This window comes from Elgaria multicarinata, chromosome 7 (assembly GCF_023053635.1).
Source record: "Elgaria multicarinata webbii isolate HBS135686 ecotype San Diego chromosome 7, rElgMul1.1.pri, whole genome shotgun sequence".
NCBI classification, from domain to species: Eukaryota; Metazoa; Chordata; class Lepidosauria; order Squamata; family Anguidae; genus Elgaria; species Elgaria multicarinata.
The window spans coordinates 86941182-86962849 of record NC_086177.1 but is presented as its reverse complement, the minus strand read 5'-3'; the positions used below and the strand labels follow the sequence as shown (position 1 = coordinate 86962849).

The 21668-nt window shown below is 49.3% G+C and overlaps 1 protein-coding gene across 2 annotated transcripts; it reads right to left on the bottom strand.

The window, feature by feature from the left end:
• Window positions 1-1821: 1821 nt before the first annotated feature.
• OSR2 (odd-skipped related transciption factor 2) lies at window positions 1822-13863 on the bottom strand. 2 transcript variants are annotated; one of them, XM_063129896.1, is made up of 4 exons: window positions 13456-13863; window positions 5641-6450; window positions 3846-3945; window positions 1822-2350 (listed from the first exon to the last, which is right to left on the bottom strand). In XM_063129896.1, exons 2-4 carry the CDS (start codon window positions 6366-6368, stop codon window positions 2168-2170), a joined length of 1011 nt encoding a protein of 336 aa, XP_062985966.1. In that variant the 5' UTR covers window positions 6369-6450; window positions 13456-13863; the 3' UTR covers window positions 1822-2167. The 2 variants fall into 2 exon arrangements, with proteins under 2 accessions (XP_062985966.1, XP_062985967.1); XM_063129897.1 differs by having other exon boundaries at window positions 1822-2268.
• Between the last annotated feature and the right edge of the window lie 7805 nt (window positions 13864-21668).

Genomic DNA, 21668 nt, shown 5'->3' with positions numbered 1-21668 from the left:
TATAAGCCCCTCCTCTCGCCAGTGTCACCACAAAGCCCCACCAATGCTGGGGCTTGAGGACTGTCTCCTCATCCCCCCCCTCCACATACACACCTACAACGGCCCTCCCAAGGTCAGGCAATGGGGCAGGGCATCAGCTTGTACAGTGTTTAATAAATAAATGAATAAAAAATAAGGTCCTTTATGCTTGAGAATTTAATAAATGTTTGCCTTTTTTAAAACACCGCCACCAAATCCCTGGGTGCACCCCCTAATGACATGTGCTGTGCACGCCTATGGGTCTGGGCCTCCGGTGGGCAGGCTAGCAAAGCAACCGAGCCGCTTTCTCCACTCCCCGGCGCAGCCGCTACTTTCGCGGGCTTCCCGATCTAGCCCGGCGGGAAGCCGGCCAGGGAGCTCTTGGCAGCCTTCCGCCTCGAGGCGTTTGCCCGGAGCTGTCAGCTGGCCGGGCCGTCTCTGCGCGCAGCTGCTCCGCCTTGCAACCCTCCCTCCGCTTTCGCTGCCGCTCGCTTTGCGTTTTACGCGGTGGTTTTCCACGTCCTGCGCCCGTCGAAGCTCACCCCGCCCCTGACTTCTGGGCCGTGCAGAGTAGGACTGTTATGGCACCCGCGCACTTGACAAGCCCGCCGGAGCGCTTCGTGAGCTGCGGCCAAGCGGCCCCCTTCAGATCCCGGGCCTTGAGAGGCTGCGAGGCGTTCGGACGGTGAGGAGCGCGCCTGCCTGCGCGCCCCTCCTGCCCATCCAGCTCTCAACGCGGGGCTCGCTACACGTCGCGCTGTTTGTTCTCGATCGCTCTCGCAGCAGCCTCGTCTTCGGCGGTATAAAGGTCCCTGTCTCCACGCTGTGAATTGCCGCCCGCGTTCAAAGTCTAAGCAGGAGGCAATCTCTCTCAAGAAGAGCTGATTATTGCTTCTGAGGCCTGATTGCCAATAAGTTACTAATAAATCACTTCAGGGTTTAGGGAGGATTTTAAACCATTTCCCAGACCGTTTGTCTTTCTTTAAATCATTGCAGGAAAAATCCCTGCATTTGCAGGCGAGGGGGAAAGCATATATCAGGGGCTGATGCATATATTCAACAGGCAAACCTTGCAGGCCAAGGCCACAATCCTAAACAGACTTACCTGGGAATAAGTCCCATTGGACTCAACTGGCCGTGCTTTAGAATAAACATGCAGAAGATTGTGCTGTTAGGCTGTAATCCTAGACACACTTATCTGGGAGCAAGAACCCCACTGATCTCAATGAATAGACATGTCTAAGATTGCATGTTGTTGCAGCCCAATCCGCTATTTACTCAGAAGAATAAGTCCTACTCTTGAGTAAGTATGCATAGAATTGCAGTTGCATAGCACACGCCTCTGCATGTTTACTCAGAAGTAAACCTCTGTGCTCAATGGACCTTACTCCCTAATAAGCAAATTTGTACCTACTTACCTAGAATTAAGTCCCATTGGACTGGAATTACTTCTGAGTTGACTTGTACAGGATTGTACTGTTAAATTACAATGCTAAATGCACCTCCCAGGGTTTAGGTCTTACTGATCTTAATAGGATTCACTTTTGAGTAAATATGCATAGGATTGTATCATTAGACATTTGAAAATACAAATTCGTTTTAGAAATAATACAGATAATTTAAACATTAAGAACCCTTTCTTATACCCCCCTAATGTAAACTTGGAGAAATACAATTCGCTTAAAACATTTCTCTCTTGATATTTAAATGACACAAGAGGAGAGAATGATTAAACAACCACATTATTTACGCAAACCAAGCATGAGAGATTTTGGGGAAAAAATGTTTATTTTGAAATACACTTTTAAAATGATATTTTCATTCCCGGATTTTGTTGTTGTTACCAATGTGCATTTGGTAAGACAATATTATAGGAAGCAAACACATTTCACCACGTTTTCTGTACAGAGCTCTAAAATGAGCTGCGCTGTTATTATCTACAAGAGATCAGCCTGCACTCTCAGTTGGGGAGAAGGCAGGGGCTGATGTCACCCCCCCAATCCCACAGAGGATTTGGCTGGAGTCAGGGGATAGAAAATGGGGCCCCTGCATACGTCTGCCTGCACATGTGCAGGCATTAAGGTTTTTTTTTTTCTACAGTTCAAGTCCTTGAGCCAGAGTTAGCTCCCTGTGGAGGTTCTGGGCTGTTCTAGAAGTCCTGCCGTGGGGTGTGAGTTAGACTGTGCCTCCGCAGATCACAGTTTCTCCTGAACACTTTGCCGCACTGCTCACAGTTGTAGGGCTTGATGTCTGTATGGGTGAGAAGGTGAGTTTTCAGGTTACTTCTTTGATTAAAGGTTCTTCCACATGTGGGGCATTTGTGTGGAGATTCCTGTTCAGATTTGAAGCAAGCAAAGGATTAAACCCTTTACAAACTACCTGGATTACTGAGTTTTTTAAAGTTCACTTATTATACTTCCTCCCCACTCCCCATTTTTGGCCTCATTACATACATTGTACAACATCACTACACTGTGGGAAAAATAAACCTTGCCAATCCTAAACACTCTTACTCCGAACCACCTTCTATGAAAATCAGTGGAAATCGTTTCCACATAAGGCTACAATTCTAGGCACGTTCAAATTGGCAGTCAGCACTTGAGAAGAATAGGTTTTACTTCTATAATAAATAAGATTGAGCTGCACGTGCATTTATAACCTGATCCTATACATTTTACTGAGAGAGATAATATGTCTTAGGGACTCTGGGGTTTACTTCCAGGAAAATATAGGATTGGAGATTTGGTGTCCTGGGTGAGTATTCTAGATTAGTACACTTGCTGCTGCGTTTTTGCCTGGAAACAAGTCCCAATAAGTTTAATAGAGAGCTAACCAAATGTAAGATGTATAAGTTGCTGCTGGACCAGGGAGACCTGGATTCAAATCCTTTCTCAGCCAGAAAGCTGACCCTTCTGCTAATCACTTATCTCTTTGGCTCCCCAGATGATTGCAGCCAAACTTGAAGGCAAGTTCTACAGGTCTCAGGGACAGTTTACCTCCCAGTAAATGCATTTGGGATCCAGGTGCAAGTCACGTATCTACAGTACTTTACAGCCTGTCGGAAGTTAGACCAACTTTATTCTCTGGGGCTTACTCCCTAGTAAGTGTGTTTAAGATTACAGCCTTAGCTGCGGTGGATATATCTTCCTGCCTGTCAAGGTCAGTTCTTCTCACTTCATCACATCCCCCCATCTCAGGAATCCACAGACTGCTAATCCACCTGGCTTCTCAGGGATACTTGCTTCATCTCTATCAGTGAGAAGCTTTCTGCAAAGCAAGTCATTTTAATCTGAGCTCTTCAAGCAAAGCATACATCTCATCTAGCCATTTACAGACTACTTAAAAGTGCTAGACTTCTCAAGGACTCTTTTCTACTTACTGAATGATCAAGCCTGAACCAATGCATGCTTACCCAGAAGTAAGTCTTGCTAAATCCAATGAGACTTACTCTCAAGTAAGTGTGCATAGGATTGCAGCTTTTGACAACATGAACAAACTTATTCACTCCTTCTAAGATTCCTGGGATACATCTTGTTTTCTATAAGATATGAATCAAGTTGGTTTATGTGCCAAAAATGCATTAAATGACTCTGAACAAGTGAAATACATGTACAGGGTTGTGTTGTACTTTCTGCATATTGTGGTGGAGTGGAGGACAGTAGCAGAGAAAATGTTTCAGTTAAAACAACAACCATACATCTATCTTATGTTTTATTTTTTTACTTAACTATGTTTAAATTTGTACTTATTCAGCAAACAAAACAAAAAAAACTGGAACAGAATTAAGATAAAAATAAACTGTCTAAAGTGATATGAGCTAACCTTACCTGCATGTGTAAAGTTTTATGAACTGCTAAAGTCCTGGACTGGCAAAATCCTTTCCCACATTCCTGACATTTGAACGGTTTTTCTTTGGAATGGATATACCTGGAAGCCAATAGAGGCATTTTGAATCAGTATCTTTACACACAGCAAGAGCCACAACAGCCAATAGCCACTCTAGTGAGCAAGTCTCTGAAATCAAAATAATACTAAGCCTAATTGTGCAACGAAGTCCACCTTCCCCAATTCTCTTTCTATACTTTTCAGACACTTGACAGTAATTATTGTCAGTGCCCTCCTCTACTAACAAATTAAGGGGAGACTTCTAAACACATTTACTAGAGAGTAAGCCCATGGAACACCATGGAACTTACTTCTGAGTAAAAAGGAAAGGGATTGCTCTGTAAGGATGTGATGCTACACAGTTACTTGGGAGGAAGCTCTACTGAATGCATAGAACTGTCCTCTGTCCTGGTTAATGTCAGTACGCACTTCGCTTTTTGATTTATAACTCCAACAAGACTGGGCCCATCATTTAGGAGAAGGGCCCAAAAATTCTTGGGCCACTCAAAGTGAGCATCAGAGGAAATAGGCTATTCAAATGTGTATATTGTTACAGCCATTGTAAATATTGTTTCTCTGGTGTGTATGGGAGAGAAAACAACAAATCCTGTTAGTGTAAGTAAATATTCCTTTCAGGGAATACCTTATCTTCTTCTGGCCTCCTCCCCTTTCCCTTTTCACATTTGCTAAGTTATAAATCTGCTGAAATCTCCTGCCACGTCCTCACTGGATTTCTAACAAGTAAATATGTGTTTTGCTGTGATCACCAAGCCTTTAACAGTACTTATAACCTAAAACCACCTGAGTCTAAAAAGGAAAGCCAAGTACAGAAACTCCTTAAAAAACAGCCAAAGGAAGGCCCTTGAAGGGGCCTGATGGATCTTGCTGGCAGAAGGTTTCTCAAGGGATTATGCAAGTGAGGACTGCGATTCTATGTTCAATTGGAAATAAGTTCCATTGAAGTGAAGGGGACTTTCATTAGTCAACCCCCCTCAAAGCCAATGGGCTTGTACCCCCAATCTGTAGTCAGCTGGTCCCACTGAAATGGAAGGGCTTCAAAACCAGGTAGTCCCTTCAGATCAATGGTATTTCCACACTAGACAACCCCATCCGAGTCTCAACCATTTCCTTAGAGATAAATCCTACCGATATCAACCAAGAATAACACCTAGCATTAGCTTCAACTCACATTCATATCTCATACATCTTTTCAATGACCCTGTAAGGTAGGCCAAAATTATTTCCCCCATATTACAGATGGGAAGGAGAGATTTATGGGGGCTTTCTTAGGGTTATGTGCAGTGCAATCCCATCCATGTCTACTCAGAAGTAAGTTCCATTGTTTTCAATGGGGGTGTGTACTCGCAGGTAAAGATTGTAGCCCTAAGTGGGTTTATGGCAGAGGGAAGCTTTGGACCTTGGGTCTGCTGGTTCAGATCAATGGCACTTCCACACCAGAAACGCCACTTGGGTTTCAACTTCATCCCCTCGGAGATAAATCCTACCGATATCAACCAAGAAAAACACCTAGCATTTAGACAACACTTTGGCTTCAACTCACTTCCATATCTCACTCATCCTTACAACGACCCTGTAAGGTAGGCCAGAATTATTATAAATATTACTGCGGGGCCTGGTTTATTTCCAAGGAAATGGGTGCATGTGCCTGGTGCGGGGACAGGTTGTGAGCCAGGCGGCTGGGCGTTCTCCCCTGACCACGGGAGGGCGGTGGCTGACCTGTGGTCGCGGAGGTGGTCCTGCCTCCGGAAGGCCTTGTGGCAGATGTCGCAGGTGTAAGGCCGCTCGTCCGTGTGGGTCCTCTCATGGATGAGCAGGTTGTAGGACTTGGTGAAGTGCCGCCCGCAGAACTTGCAGATGAATTCCTTCTTGGTCTTGGAGGGCAGCCTGCCGCGCGCCGGCTTCCTGTCCGGGGAGAGCTTGCCCAGCGCCGCCGACAGGGGGCCGCTCAGCTTGGCCAGCTCGCCGTGAGCCTGCGCGGCCGCCGCCGCCACCGCCGCCTGATGCGCCTTGGGTGGGTCCTCCTGGGTGGCGGCCGCCGCCAGGTTGGCAAAGTCAAAGCGGGGCCGCTCCTTACGCAGGGCCGGCAGGACGTGGGCGATGGCGGCCGCCTGCTTGGGGTGGAAGAGGTGCGTGGCGAAGGGCAGCGCCGGGAAGGGGAAGCGCTCCACCAGGCCTTGCGCCGCAGCCATCTCGCTCAGCGCCGAGCAGCGGCTGATCTCGCCTGGCCCCCCGCCGGTGCCGCCCGTGGCCGTGGCGGCGGCGGCCGCGTAGCAGCCTAGCGTCCAGTGGTTCATGTGCATCGTGTGAACGGCGCTCAGGCCGTACAGGCCTTGCAGGTGGTCCACGGCGGCCGGGAACGTGTTGACGGCCTGCAGGAAGGAGTAGTTGGTCAGCTGCAGCGACGGGTGGAGCGGGATCGGCGCCGGCAAGGCCTTGCTCCCCATCGTGCCGGGCCAGGCGGGAGCGCGGGCGGGAAGCCGCGGGTCGGAGCGCGCGCACGGGCGCCTGCTGTTGAGGGCGCAGGTCCTGCGCAGGAACACACGGAGAGAAGGGAACAAGAAGAGAGGTTATTCGACGTGCAACGCTGCTGATTTGAAGGGGAGGGCCTGATTTCGAGATGAGTGAAAGTTACCCTTCAGATACAGCAGATGATGGTTATTAATAAGTAACAACACACGTCAAAGAGAATAAACGCAATAAAAATACGCGTCAAAGAGATGCCAGCCGTGGACTGGAAAGCGAAGGCAGGGTTTTAATATGATTGAAAGTCATCTTACGCTTCAAAATATTTTTTTTTAAAAAAGTCAAGGAATGGGGTGTGGCGTGACGGGACCATAATGACGAACTGAGATGAGAGCCGCAATTACAGGCTCCAAACTGATCACACTGCTGAAGCGGAGCAAAACCAAGCGCTTGGTGACGGGCTCATCAAAATATAGAAAACTAGAGGGGAAGGGAGCAAGCAAAATTGGTTGGCGGGGCGTCACCTGAACGAGGAGCGGGCACAATGATAAAGGGCTGGAAGGAGCCAAACCAAATATGGGTTCAGGTCGAAAGCGCAGGTGTCTTGGAATGTAACCGGTGAAACGCAAACACACACACACCCATAAGCACAAACACTTTAGTTAAGGCGCAATCCTATACATGTTTAGACAAAAAAAAAATCCTATAGTTCCCAGCATTCGTCAGCAACCATGGAAGCTATATATTATTATACCGCCCCATAGTCGGAGCTTTCTGGGCGGTTTACAGAAATTGGATCATACATGTAAGTCAGTAACTCAATTTTGTAGGACTTGCTGGCTGGGGCATGCTGGGAGTTGTAGGACTTTTTCCTTTCTAAACATGCAAAGAATAATCCCGTTGGAATAAATTATTCTGCCTAGTAAGGACATAGCTCAGTCCCCTCACTGTGACATAGAATGTGCGTGTGATCACTAGGGCTAGAAACTGTAAAAGGGGGAGAAATCCGATCCCGCCTCTCCCATTCTCACCACCACCACCACCACCAGTACGCCCCCTCGGAATGCGTGCGGTGATGGAGAAATGCATTATGTCAGAGCTGCCGACATACTCGGTGTTTTTGAAACGGCCCCCAGGAGGAGCGACGCGTACCGCCCACAAAACGCGAGGCCAACGCTGGAGTCGCGGGATTGGAGCCGAGGACTGGCTGGCGGTCCTAGCGGGGTCACGGATGGAAGCTTGAGCGCCCTTCCGATAAAAGGCCCAGCCTTGGCTGCGGGCCTGCTTATTCCCGAGCAGTCCCCAGTGGGGAGACTCTACTGATCTTAGATAGGCGAACACGGCCCTTAAGTCCTTAGAAAGTCTGTGAAGAAAAACAGCATTCGGTATTTCATGCCAGGCTGGGAGAAGAGAAAGCGATATGCCCAGAATTCCCTCTCTGCCCTGGGAAATAAGATTAAGGGAACACAGCTTCCCCAACATGTTTTTTTTAAAATGCCCTATTCATTAACTAGCGAAAACGGAGGGAGTAAGCCTCAACTAAGTCGGTTCAACTTGCTGTCACTGTAAGAGTATACACAGGCGCTTCGAAGCCAGATTCTCCGGTTGTCTGGTGGGTTGCCGCTGCTACCACTAGTCGATCTGAAATCCAGCCCCAGGTGTAGGATATGAATTTAAAATGCAACGACACGTCAACAAGAAAAGTCGATATCCTATCTCTAAACAGACGTGCACAGGAGCGCAGTCTTCGCCAATGGGTTTTCTTCATCCTTGGGAGAGCTATGGCGTTCAGCCCGTCTTACTCCCAAGGAAGCGTGCATAGCATCGCAGCTTGACTTGTTCCTTAGTCTGGGAGGGGGCCAGGGGAAAGTCCCACTGAAAAGAAGGGAATTTACTTCCGCGTAAAAATAGTTGCAGGGCTCCTCCAACTTGGTGGGGCTTCCTTTGATGTTGTGCGCTTAGGATCGCAGTCCAGGCCGCGCAATCGTGCTCTACCGGAGGAGCAGAAACACCGCCAATCAAATCGGGGGGGGGATGCGTGGGCGGCGTGGGTCAGTGCTGCCCCCGGACCGGGTAGAATTTCGCCCGCCTTCCAGAACCGGAGCTCTGATTCTTCCCTGGAGCATATCTAGATGGCGTTCTGCCTAGGAAAGATCCAATCCACGTGCCCCCCCCCCCCCGCAGCCTATCCAGGCCCATGGCTTGGGAGTCAGGTGCCATTTTTAACGAGGGGTGGGTGGGTGTCGACGCCTGGAGCCCTCCTCGCCCTCGGGTGGAAGCGAACCCGATGAGAAGCCGCTTCCGAAGCTTGGGTTCCAAAGGTGGGGAGCGGAGCTGGGGAGGCTGGAGGGCCCTCGCACGGGCCTCGACGTCGCTGGCCTTGGATTGACTCTTGCGGGGGGGGGGCTTCTCCCGGGCGGGGATGCAACGGCCGCCCAGCGCAGGCGGCGAGCAGCTCTGCAAGCGCTTGGGGAGGGTGGGCCTTGCGGGTTTGACTGCCCGCCTCGGCCTCCCCGGGCGGTGTGCTTATTTTTCTTCCTTCAGCCACAACTCATTTATCAAGATAATTGAAAGAGAGAAACGCAACACTTCCCCGCCACCCAAATCCCAGTGCTACAGGTTCGAAATAAATCTATTTTCTGGCCCGAGCTCTTGCAGCTGGCCAGGGCCACGACGCCACCCAAGAGGCCTGCCGAGCGAGCGCTCCCATCTGCCTGGCCTGGAGCAAGACGGACTCGCCTTTGGCTAGGGGCGACGGCCCACCCCGCTCCCTCGGAGGAAGCCCCTTCTCCGCCGTGTGAATGCACCCATCGCTCAATTCGGATTCATCCGAGGAGCCGCTCGCTCCCACATCTGCTTTTCTGCAGCTCCCTTTGTGGTCACCCAGCGACCCAGACAATAAAGCCCCGCCCGTCTCATACATGGGATTCAGTTCCCAGGTGGGCCACCAAGGGTTGGATTCGGATCCAGGGCGCAGGAGCGAGATCTGGGACCGGGCTGGGGAAGCGGCGGCAGCAGCAGCAGCAGCAAGAGGCGTCCTAATCAATCCCGCCCGAGTTCTATTGGCAGGCGCCGCCCAGCCCCTACCACAGCATGTGATCCCTATCTCTCTCTCTCCCCCCTTGTCTAACATGGTCGTTTTGTGGCCATTTGTGCTCCAGGAACTTGGCTCTCCCCCGCTCGGCTTCTTACTACGTTTGGAATCTCTTTTCATAGTTTTGAAAGGAGTGTGGGAAATGTGATACTTCAAGAACGAAATAAAGAGGCACTAAAATCCAGTTGGGAGCTACAATTTAAAGGCTGCTAGGACAACTCAGAGGCAGCCACATCTGTTTGCCTCTCTCTCTCTCTCTCTCTCTCTCTCTCTCTCTCTCTCTCTCTCTCACACACACACACACACACACACACACACACACACACACACACAGAGCAAAATCCAAAATGCCTTCAGATGCTCTTTTCTATAAACCCCGAGCCACGTTTTAAAACAATCCGCCTGGAAAGCGCTCACACGACTTTAAACCTGATTGAAATGCCTGGTTACTTAATCTGGAACGGTTCTACATGCAGGCTAGGATCTACCTTGGACAAGTGCCACGGGGAAACAGAAGAATCTACCTGCTTATAATTTTTTAAACCTAGAAATTGGCATTTTTTTAAAAAAAACACAACGTAAAAATAACGAGGATGGCTCATCAGTGTAAATGGGTACCCAAATCGGATTAAGTGATCTGGAATGTCTGTGTTCAACTGCAACTACAGGCCTCGACAAGCTCCTCCACCCGCTTCAAAAGGAAGAGGAGATCAGGAAAGTCTCTCTCTCTCTCTCTCTCTTTGTGTGTTCTCCCATAATATAATAGCACATTTGAAAGCGCATACTTTTTTGCGTTGCATCGCCATTTGTTCGGAAAAAGCGGCCGCAGCGGCCACCCGGGCCAAGCACCGTGTGCTGCCCGCGCTGCCCTTTTCCATTAAAGCAATCAATCCCTTCCTTGGCTGCGGTATGCGATCCAAGAGTTGCAAGGGAGGGAGTTAATGGGCGGTGTGTGACAGTCAGAGGGTTTCACTCAGTCCATTCAACCGAAACTATAAACTCCATCCCTAATTCAACTTTCCCACCACTCATCACTTTCCCTTCCAAAATAAATAAATAAATGCATACATAAATCACCGAGGGTCCTCCTCCCACCACCAACGCCACACAACAACAGAACCGCCCCGGATTGGGAAAGCGTGATAGACCTCGCCATGATGGTGGGAGAACTCTGAAATTCGGTCTTAATAATGGATTCGTTGACTTCGGAGTTTCAATAACCTACCAGGGTCAAATTATTTCCTGCTTCAAAGAGGTACCCTCCCAAACGATGAGAAGGAACTCCTAGAAATTTGGGGCTGATTCTTTGATTTATGTCAAACATTATGCAGCATGGTGGGTGTCGCCCTCCCCCCCCCCTTCCTCCAGTGGTTCAAGAGAAGCTGGGAAATGAATGTGCTTTACAAAAATTGGGAATCCTTCCTTGGATATTAAAACACACAAACACAAAATTGTGCAATGTTCTGTATTAAAATAGCTGCAACACACCAGATTACTGCTATTATGTACACCTATTTACATTGAAGATGTGGAACTCCCCACCCTACCCCCATCCCTTTCACCGAGTATATTTGCTAGAAAGCAATTCCCATTGATTTCTATGGGCTTTGCTTCCAAGTAAATGTGTTCAGAATTAAAAGGCATTCTAATATCATTTGGCACCTCCCCCCCCAAGCTGCTTGGATATTTGAATTGTGTTAAAAATGTCTCCCTCAGACAAATGCTAAAAACACATTTATTGGAAAGTTCTGCTGCTTTAAGTAGAATTTACTTCCAGCTGGAATCCCCAGTATATATTTCAGCTGCAACCTTATGCACACTTACCTGCGAGTAAGCTCCTTTGAATTCAATTGGACTTACTTCTGAGTAGACATGCACAGGATTGAGCTGTTAGTGAAAGAGAATCCCATTAAAACCAGTGGAAGGGAGGTATTAGGCCCTTCACATAAAGACAATGATACCCAGTCACAATTTATTTTATATTAATTACTAACTATTAGGTTGAATGGTGTTTTCTTTAAATAATAATAATAATAATAATAATAATAATAATAATAATAATAACCCTTATTTTACTTTCTTATTAGTATTAGGGTAGGATATTATTTTAAAATGTTTTATTATTTGAGAATAACATTGGTGATTTAAACAAAAAATACAAACACATTTAGACTGTAATCCTATGAATTCTTACTTAGGAATAAGTCCCATTGAACTCAATGGAGCTTGCTTCCATGTAGACATATGTAGTATTTAACTACATATGTCTATTAAATGTGCATAAAATATCTTTAGGTGAATCTTTTATACATTTACTGCAATATCTCTTTTTTTGGCTGATTTTAGCAGAATGCTTGTTTGCTTAGGATCACCTCTTGACAAGGCAAACTTACACATGCTTCCATAGAAGTTTATCTCATTGATTCAATGGCATATACATTACCATTTATAATTACTTCATATTTTTAAAAGCACATTTCTGTTAAGATTGTGTACTCATTTCAGTTTACTGAGTTTTGTTGTTTAAAAGGTATATACAACGTAATACAAAGAGATGTTGATTTGTTTTTTTTTACAAGACCTATTAGAATCTATATACCTTTATCTACTTTATGCTTTTACTATATTTATTTTCTATTACATAGTGAATGTGGCTATGCAATACTTCACAGAATCAAATAGTAATATCAGTATGTACATCCCATCCACTGTGAGAGTCGGAGGTGGGGGGGGGGGTGAGAGAAGAAACTGGAAAGCTCTCAACTAGCTTGTAGGCTGAAATCCTAAATTCACATCCGTAGTTCCACTAGGACCAATAGGACAGTATAAACTAATTACGTTTAGGTGCCAAACTTGACAATCAGATAGTGTGTAGGGAGAAATTAGGCCAGAAAGTATCGTGTTTTTTCCTTTGAGAGTCCGCTGGTAGTCAGGGTGCGAATCAAACACGGATGTTATTTAGACACACTGTCACTTCCCTTTCCACTCCGAATCCTTAATTTAATTAAGATCGGTGTCTACAGAACAAGCTCCTTCCCGATGTGATCTTTGGCTGGCGCTGCCTTTTCTTTTCAAGTGCTTCCGATGGCCAGGACTTAAAGGCAGGGAAAGCAGCATTTGCTTTGATGTGAGAGTGAAGCAAACAACTGCTGTTGATGAGGGACGGCGGGGGGGGGGGGGGGCGGAGAAACTAAGAATAGGTTTCCACGACCCTCAGCTATCAGGTACACAAACATCGGCTGGAGATGGGGAGATAGATCCATTCCAGATCACCCCAGATTTCAGAATGTATTTGTTTTTCCCTAAACGGAGCCTCTTGCAGCGTGCGAGCCTCGAGTGGAGATTATAAACTTCCTTACGGAGACAGTGGGAGGCCATTAACCAGACCCGAAGGGTTACGGAGTGTGCAGAGGGCAGCAAGTTCTGTGCGCAAAACACACACGCACACGCACGCAGATCTGCCCCTGTTCTGGCGTCTGTGAACCGCAGAGATTCAAACCGAAAGTAACCCTAAAGCGTCGCGCCCACTCCTCGGAGACAGTTGGAGCAACTAGGCAAAGCGACAGCCCCGCAGTAGCCCGATCTCTATGCACGTTCACTTGGAAGCAAATCTCCCTGCGTCCCGTGGGCCTACGTGAGCGAGCACAGGGTTGCGGCGTTACGTCCCTTCAGCTTAGCTTTTTCGGCAAGGCACGTTTTAAGGGGATGCATTATTATTATTATTATTATTATTATTATATCGCTTCATGGGAGTGTCTGGATCGATGTGGAGCCCTGCTTCGTTTTAGGGGCTCTGTGGCTGCACTGGGGACGTTTTGTACAGCTGTCGCCGCAACCCCACGCAGCCCAGCACCTTTCCTGCCCTGCCAGGCTTGTAAGCCGAGTTGCCTCCCCTTTCTGCGCGGGGCACCATTTCGGGGGAGTCACGAGGGACGCGTGCGAAAGGGGCTTACCTACCTCCTTCCGCGGGCCACGTCCTTCCGCGGGCCACCTTCTTCCGACGGGCCTCCCCACACCAAGTTCGCCCAGCGCTCCCTAGTGCCTTGGCCGCAGCATTAGATCCACGCGGGAGAGGTGGAAAACTCCACCAGGGTTCAGTCGAGCCGACGAGTCCCCGGCGCTCCGGGCATGTTACAGAAGGGCTTCGAGGAGTCAGCGAGGCGGCTTCGGAGGCCGGCCCTCGTCCCCTTCCAGTTTCTCTGGCGGCTCGGAAGTGGGTAAATTCCCGGCTCGCTCGAGTAACCCTGCATAGAAGTGCTCCCCGGCCCTGCTTCTTTTCGAGCCTCTCGCCTTCGACTCCAGCGAAGTTTGATACAAGTCTGAAGGGCCCCCTCCCAGATCCATCACATTTCAGCAGTTCAAGTGGCGTGGAGCTCTGTCCCCGCCCGCGGTCCCACCCCAAGCCACAACGATTCGAATGTTCACGGCTTGAACGTTCTAACCACGCCCAGCGCCGAACGCTCAGGAGGTTGTAAAGTTCTGAGACCGCCCCTGTCAAGTCCCGCCTTCCACTCTCTTTTCCAACACTCTGTTTACTTGTGTTTGGATAGCAACTTGGCTTTAAAGGGACAGTACTCTTTTTCCTCCCCCACCCCCTTCCTACACGTTACCTAAGGTGACTTTTCCCTTTGAGAAAACATGCTCAGTTCATAAATCAGATATTCCTTCCTTATGCTTCTGTCCCTGGCTACATCAGCTGCAGGAACTTCGGTAGCTACCTCAGAGCAAGCCCATGAACTTAAACTTGCTCAAAACACCGTTTCCAGGAAATGAACGTGCTGATTTTATATTCTCCGTGCAGCCACAGTAATTTTTGAAGCCATGACATTCTCCCTATCCATGTGAAGCACATCAAAGTAAATTCGATGGTTTACAAGTCTTCTTTGAATGATCTAATATTGTGGTTTTTATTTTATATTCCTCGCTTTTCTTCTTTAATGTTATATATTAGACTGTTAGCTTTTTGAAAGCATCATGTTTAAAATACGTTTATACAGTGCCACGTTGTTATAACCAATTCTTCTTATGATTATTTTTATTATTATTTCTCAGAAGAACTCCTCCACTGAAACCTGAGAGAAAACGATTTCTTTTTTTCTACCTGAGACAGGTGGCTCTCAAGGAATAGCCAAATTCCTGCGGCAACGTTTCTATGTCACAGCGAGAAAGTTTTGAAAGCTCATTTTTAAACTCTCTTTGCTGACATAATAAAATTTTGAAATGACTTTGGTGTATTGGATGAGAAAGCCCGTATTGTAAATCTCCATCTCCCCGGCCGGCCCAATATCTACATGTAGGTATACGTACCTGGATTCTATTGCTACGACTTTTTCTCGATTTCGAAGAGGGTATTTTTGTGGTTGTTCTTTTACTTCTCCCAAGTGACCAATCACACGTTGTTTAACTTGAGCCTCTGGATAAATAGAAACATATTACTGTTCTTAACTTGCGGTTGGGCTCCTTTTTCCTGGATGCACGGTGTATTTTAGACGAATATTTGTTAACTACTCATTAATAGAGCTGCGGGTAGCGAGGAGGCCGGCTGATTATGCCCCCCAGATGGAATTTTGTACGACCGACTCCTTGAAACCTAAAACAATCCACATGGCGAAATGACGTTTCCCCACCCCAGTACTCTGAGCAAGATCGTGCTGGTTGAGATATTCGGGGGCGGAGGGGAGAGGCTAAGAGGCAGCCAGAGAAAATGAGAGAGCGAGATCAACAGCAAATGGGCCAGATGCGAAAGTCTGCTTGATTCAAATGATGAGCGTGAAACAAATGAGATCAATAAACATGTCAAGTGGTGGAAACTTTGAAAATGTTAGATACTGGATGAAGCAACGAAAAGAACCTAGGAGCCCTTCTTCGAAGTCTTTTATTGATAAGGCTTGGGCATCGAATTATTGATTCCTGTGAAGAAAATTATTGTTTTTAATTTGCTTCCCTAGAAAAGAAAACGCCAGAGATTATCTGAAACGGAGAATGAAATATCTCACGATTAAAATAGACGCTTGTTAGAAGCGTGGCAGGGCAGAGGCGATTAGCAGGAAAAGGTGATGAAAGAATCCATAATCCGGGGCTTTTGATTCAAAGGTGAAGATACGATTAGAAAAGGCGGTTAGAAATCCCTCTCCCCTCGCCCAGCCTGGTTTCAGTGTAAAATGCGTCGCTAATAATTCTGGGGGGGGGGAATAACCCCCCCTGGTATCCGTGTAACTTTTTTTTCCAAGTAAGGCTGCAATTCTAAGGAGAAATAGTTGGAAGTAAATTGAAAGAAATGGGACTTACTTCCAAGTAAACACGGCTACACTTCAGCCGAAACCGTATATGCCTATACAACTTTTCTCAGAAGTAAGCCCGGCTGCATTCAATGGGCCTTACTCCGAGAGAAGTGTGCATAGGATTGGAGCTCCTGTGACCCTTCGGGGCCGCCCCCTTTACTCAGAACTGCTCCCTCCGGGGTTGACTTCATAACTGAATGGAGGATACAAGGCAGAGAAGGAAGAGTGACTCCGCATTGTGCCTTCGCCCCTGCTAACACTGGGGCTGCCAGATCTTTTTTATTTGGCAAAGCGGCTGTGTCTTTACTTACTTTGTAAAGAATGTGAGGTCAAAGTTGCAATAGGTTGGCCCGGCAACTAGAAAGTGGTGTAACTAGAAGAATGGTCCACCTGCCACATTTAAACATCTGGTCCTTTCCAGAAGAGGAGCAGGTTCTCACTTCTAAGGAGGCTTCCCTTCCTTTCTAATACCTCCCCTCCAAACACTGGCTGCCTCTCGCCCCCTTTTAAAACTGAGAAATAAATTAAATGACAACTGACACTCATCGGTGGGTTTTTTGTTTTGTTTAGTAAGTAACAGAAGGCGGATTCTCAGCGGTGCGTCTTCCCAAGACGTTTCCTGCCAATGTTTTTAGATTCCGTATTATTAGATCAAAAATAATAAAAATAAAATCATCCACGCAGTGTTTAGAGAAGAGAAAACCTGGGAATAGGCGGAGAAATTTTATTTTAGTTCTGGCTGCCACCACCAGCTCGATCAAAGTCGCAAGTCGTAGAAAGCCAGGGAAAAGCAAAGCACAAGGCAATCTTATGCGTGCATACTCAGAAGTAAGCTCTATTGGGATGAATGGCAGTTACTCCCAGGTACCTGAGTATAGGATTGCACCCTAACAGTGCAATCCTAGGCATCACTACTTAGAGGTAGGTCCCATTGAGTCCAATGGGGTTTACTCCCAAGTAACCAAATATAGGATTGCAGTACAAAGTAACAATTTGGGGCCCGATCCTTAAAGAAAGGTATGTACCATTTTCACACACTTTTAGAAGGAGGAAGGATAAACAGGTGGCTCGGTCAGGCGGGGCGGAGCTGACGGGGAAATGCCGCGGTTGGCTTTTTCCGGAGCGTTTCTTTTCCCCAAACATCGGTCTGTCTAAACACCGGTCTTTCAGACCCCATCGCAACACCTGGCGCAGTGTCCGATTCATTTATGCCATGCTGACAGGAGTCCAGGGTCTGCATTAGGATAACCACAACTATCACCCACCCCCACCCAACACCCAATTCCTGGCTTGGCCTCTGAATCCTGATCACAGGATTTGGGGACTCAGTCGCGCTGATTTCTACTGGCGCTTTCAAAGTGATGGGGCGTCAGGCTGCACACTTACTTGGGAGCCAGCCCATTGGGACTGACTCCCGAGGAAACACGCAACAGCATCGGGCTGCAGGGGTGGCCGCTTCAGGATCGCCTCGCACTGCCCGCATCCTCCAGCCTTGACGGAGGTCTTCGCGATCTATTGCTGCCTAACCAGAGATAGATCGCGATAGGTGCCGTCAGGACAGGGCTTTGAGGCAGCAGCCCGGGCCCCATCCAGTAGAATGAACAGGTGGGCCCGCAAACGCCGCAGAGCTGCCTCACCCCATCTTGAAATAAGTAAAGTCACACATATTACAATGTGTGCACACAACGTGTGCTCCCCACGTGCACACAAATCATTTAAATTCAGGATCTAAGAGGTCCTAACTGCACGTCTGTCTGTCTGTGTCTATCTACCCCGCCCTTCTTCAGAAGAACTCATTTTGGGGGGGGGCGAGAGGGGGCTCTTACTCCGGCTTGTTTTCGCCCCCAACTTTCTGAATTAGCCCAAGCTGAATAACAGCAACTCTAATCCCTGCCACCCAAACCCCAGGTTGGCTCCCGAATCCTAAACACAATCATTTGGGAATCGAGTCGTGCTGATTTTAGGCTGAGAGAAAGAAGCGTGGATTGGCCAAGGTCGAACCCAGGACCGAGGCAGGGCTGTTCCTTCTGGCTGCCGCCCGGCAGCGGCCCTCCTGGGTCGCACCGAACCAGTTTCATGGGGCGAGGGAGGGAGGCAGGCGATGGGACGCTCTCTCCAGACAGAGCTGCCACACTGTGTCCCCGTCAGTGTGCGTGTGCCTGGCTGGAGCCAGAAGCGAGGTCCTGCAGCCTGGCCCAGGCGGGCTCATTCATTCCCCCGCGGCTGACCCCCGTCCCTGACCCGGATGCTGGTTACGCGGCTTCAGGTCCTCCGCGACGGCCGTCACGGAACAAGGAGCCGCTGTGCAGGCCAGCCCAGAGCTGTCCCAGCGCAGCAGCAGCAACGCCGGGCTTTGCTTCCTCCTCCTCCCCTTCGCCTCTCCGACCAGCACTCATCGGGCAACCTAAACCCGCTTCTTCCTTGCCGGCCCTCCTTTCCCCTCCTATACCGCTCCCTCCTCTACACGTGCACACCTTGATCGCGCGCGCACGTGTGTGTCGTAGCCCCCCCCCCCCCACACCTCGCAGAGAGGTTTTGCTGCGGTGGTAGAAATTCACACACACACACACATCTCACACGCGCAACTCGTCTGTCTAAGTGGAGCTCGCCTTTCCGATGCCACCAAAGAAGTCAGCGCTCGAGGCCTGCAGGCGCTTGAGGGCAGAGAGGAGAGCTCTTGTCAGGGCCTGGCGTCGGCTGTCGATCAAGCCACCCCGGGTGGCTAGCCTGGGCGGAGGGAAGCGGGGAGGCCACGCGGATACCTAGTATATCCTCGCCCGGGGAGGGGGGAGTGCGGGCTTGGACCTCCACACCTGCCCTCAACCTAGGAGAGGTTTCCCTGCTTTGGCGCCGCGGTGCGGGAAAGGCACTCTGCACATGCTCGGAAGCGCTCTCGCCACTAGCCTTTCCTGGGGGCTAATTGGTTGCAGGTTGTGCACGGAAGTGGGACCCGGTTGCCTTTGCCCTAGAAGCCTTGCCGCTAGTTAGACGCACCGAGAGAGACAAGGAAGGGCCAGGCTGAGGGACAGAGGAGAAGAGCAGCGCGCATTTGTAGCTGATCTGGCTCCCCGTGGCGTCGCTGGGCGGATCGGGGCCCTGGCTCCAAACCACAGAAACACCCGTCGCCAGTCAGGGAGGACGAGGACGAGGAGGAGGAGGGAGGCTCAGGCTCAGGCTCCCGGGGTACGTTTTCCGTCCCGGTTGTCCCTCTGGTCCGGCTTGCAAAGCACAGCAATGACCGAGACACGCGCGGGCCGGTTGCTGGCTTCCTCTGGCGCCCGCGGCGTGTCCCCGCTTGGGACCTCCGCGTCCCCGCCACCCTTTCCATCCCAGGGACAGCTCAGAAGGCGCAGGCCACCCATCGCTTCCCCCGGACAGCCCCAGAGGAGGCCCTGCCGCCGGCGAGGAGCCCAGCAACTTCAGGACATCGTCGCCGGGGGCAAGCGGAGCGCCGGGTGGAGGGAAAGGAAAGGCTCCCGGGATCCGGGCCGAACAGCGGATGGGGCTGGGTGGCGAAGGCGCTGAGGAAGCCCAGGAAGCGTTCAGGTTAGCTGGAAGGGCAGCACGGCGTGAGTGGCGGCGGCGGCGGCTGGGAAGCGAAGGGCTGCAGCGCCCCCTGGAGGCATCCCCTTGCTTGCGCACAGAGGGCTAATGCGCAGGACAAAAAGGCGAAGATGCCCACCCGTGAGCCTAGTCCAGGGCAGGGTAGGCTTCCAGATGCTTCGGACTGCAGCTCGCGTCAGCGTCAGGCAGTGGCACCAATTGTCGGGGATGATGGGAGCTGTACTCCAAAACATTCAGAGGGCCTCGGGTTGCCTACTACTCCTGACCTAGAAGGAGAGCGAACCGGATGGGTTTAAGAATAACTCATCTATTCACCCGCTTCCTCGGAAACACTAATGGGGTAATCCAATACACGTTTAGACAGAAAAAAGCCCTACAACTCCCAGCATTCCAGCCAGCTATTTGTGGGTCTTTTTTCGGTCTAAGGAGGCCCAATCAGATTCAATAAGGACTCAGGAGAGAGAGACTGCAGGATTAAGCAAGGGCACCATCCGGAAAGGTCAATCTTCCTGAGTCCAGTGGGGCTGATTCCATTTAGGCCCCAATCCTAAAATCACTCTCTAGGAGAGACTAAGCCCCACCGGACCCAATGGAATTTACTTCCGAGTCAATCTAATTAACCGCAGGACGACCTTTCTCCCATGCCCGCTTTTTGGGGAGAACAGACCCGCTGAACACAGTGAGACTTACTTCTGAGTAGCACGAGTCAGCCCAGAAAAGAGGCATAGGATCACCACTGCGGAATCATATCGTAATCCTATGCATGTTTACTCAGAAGTAAGTCCCATTGTATTGAATGGGCCTTACTTCAACCCCGGGTGACTGTGCATGGGATTGCAGCCTAAATCGAAGTGGCAGTTGTGCGTTTTCAAACGAAGACTGCAAAGATCTAAGTTTGAGCATTAGGGAGGCACCGCAGAGGACTAAAGTCTCAATTGGAGAGAGCGGCAACTGGCAGTAGAGGCTGGTGGCTCCGATGTTAGTGGGGCGGTGAATCCGCTGCAGGTTTCAGTCAGAACCAGTCAGAATTCTAAAGGAGCTATCCAATGTCTTCCGCATGCTAGTCTATCCTAGACTTCGCACGTTGGATAGCTCCCTTACAGTTCTGACTGAACCCTGCAGCGGATTCACCGCCCCCTGACATCGAAGCCACCAACCTCTCGCTGGCAACTGGATGTGCACAACTGCTCCTTCTCCTAACTCAAGGGGCTCTTTCACTCTGCAAAGCAGTCCGCGGTGCAGTTCGCTTATTTTAGATTTAGGCTGCATGGTCTCTCTTCCCCACCCCCTTTATAGGGTAAGGTGCATTTCTTCGCTAAACCCAAAGTAAATGCTGCCCCGTTGCGTGTGCCCCCGCCCCCCATTCTGCTGGTCTTCTGCCCTGATCGCCCCACTGAGAGCAGTCAATCATGCAATGCTGTGAGGCTCGGCTGTGGCCAGGCAGCAACAAAGGCGAAGCCATGCAGTAGCTGAATGCGTGGCCAGGGAAACGCCAGTGGAGAATCTTCCGGTCCGGAGTACTGAAGACCTATAGAGCTGTTGCGATCCCCAGTATTTTCCTGGAAGCTTGTGGTGTGACATTCGCCACACGGACTTAATTTGGCCCCAGAACACAGCCGTGGAACGTGTTTCGAATTTTATGGAGTGCATCTAAACGTGTGCAGATTGTTTTCCTCTTTCCACAAAACCAGTCATTCTCAGATACTTGAGATTAAGGGTATTTATTGAGCATTAGATCAATAAATGTTTCTTCTGGCAGGAATGAACCCTAGCAGCAGCAGCAGCCCCCCTTTTTTGGGTGTGTGTGAATTAAACTCCTGAAACGACATTCCTGCTCGCTAGGTAGCAGGACATTATTAATCCTGCTGAGTTCCTCTTGCTATAACTACTTTACGCTTTTTATAGAATACGGTCAAATACAGAAACACAAATGGCTATTGCATTTTGTGTGTGTGCAAAAGGAGTAGACCTGCCTTCGCATTTCATACTACAATAGTATGTAGCCTTCCTTGGGACCTCATCCCATTAAACATAATAAGCCCTATTGAGTTCAGTGGGGTTTAAGATAAGTAAGTCTAGGGCTGCAATCTTAATTCCAAATAAAACACTCGCAAAATCATGATGAAAGCGGGGCTTCTGAAGGATATCTATCCTTGCCTACACACACAGAGAGAGAGAGAGAGAGAGAGAGAACGAACCCAGTTGATCTCTTCACTTGTACACTGCACGCCCCATGCACACTGATGGCGCTAATCATCATCATTATCAAACGATTACAATATAGATGCTTGTCGCCAGTATTTAAAAACATAATCTCTTGTTTGCCACCAATATTCCAGTAC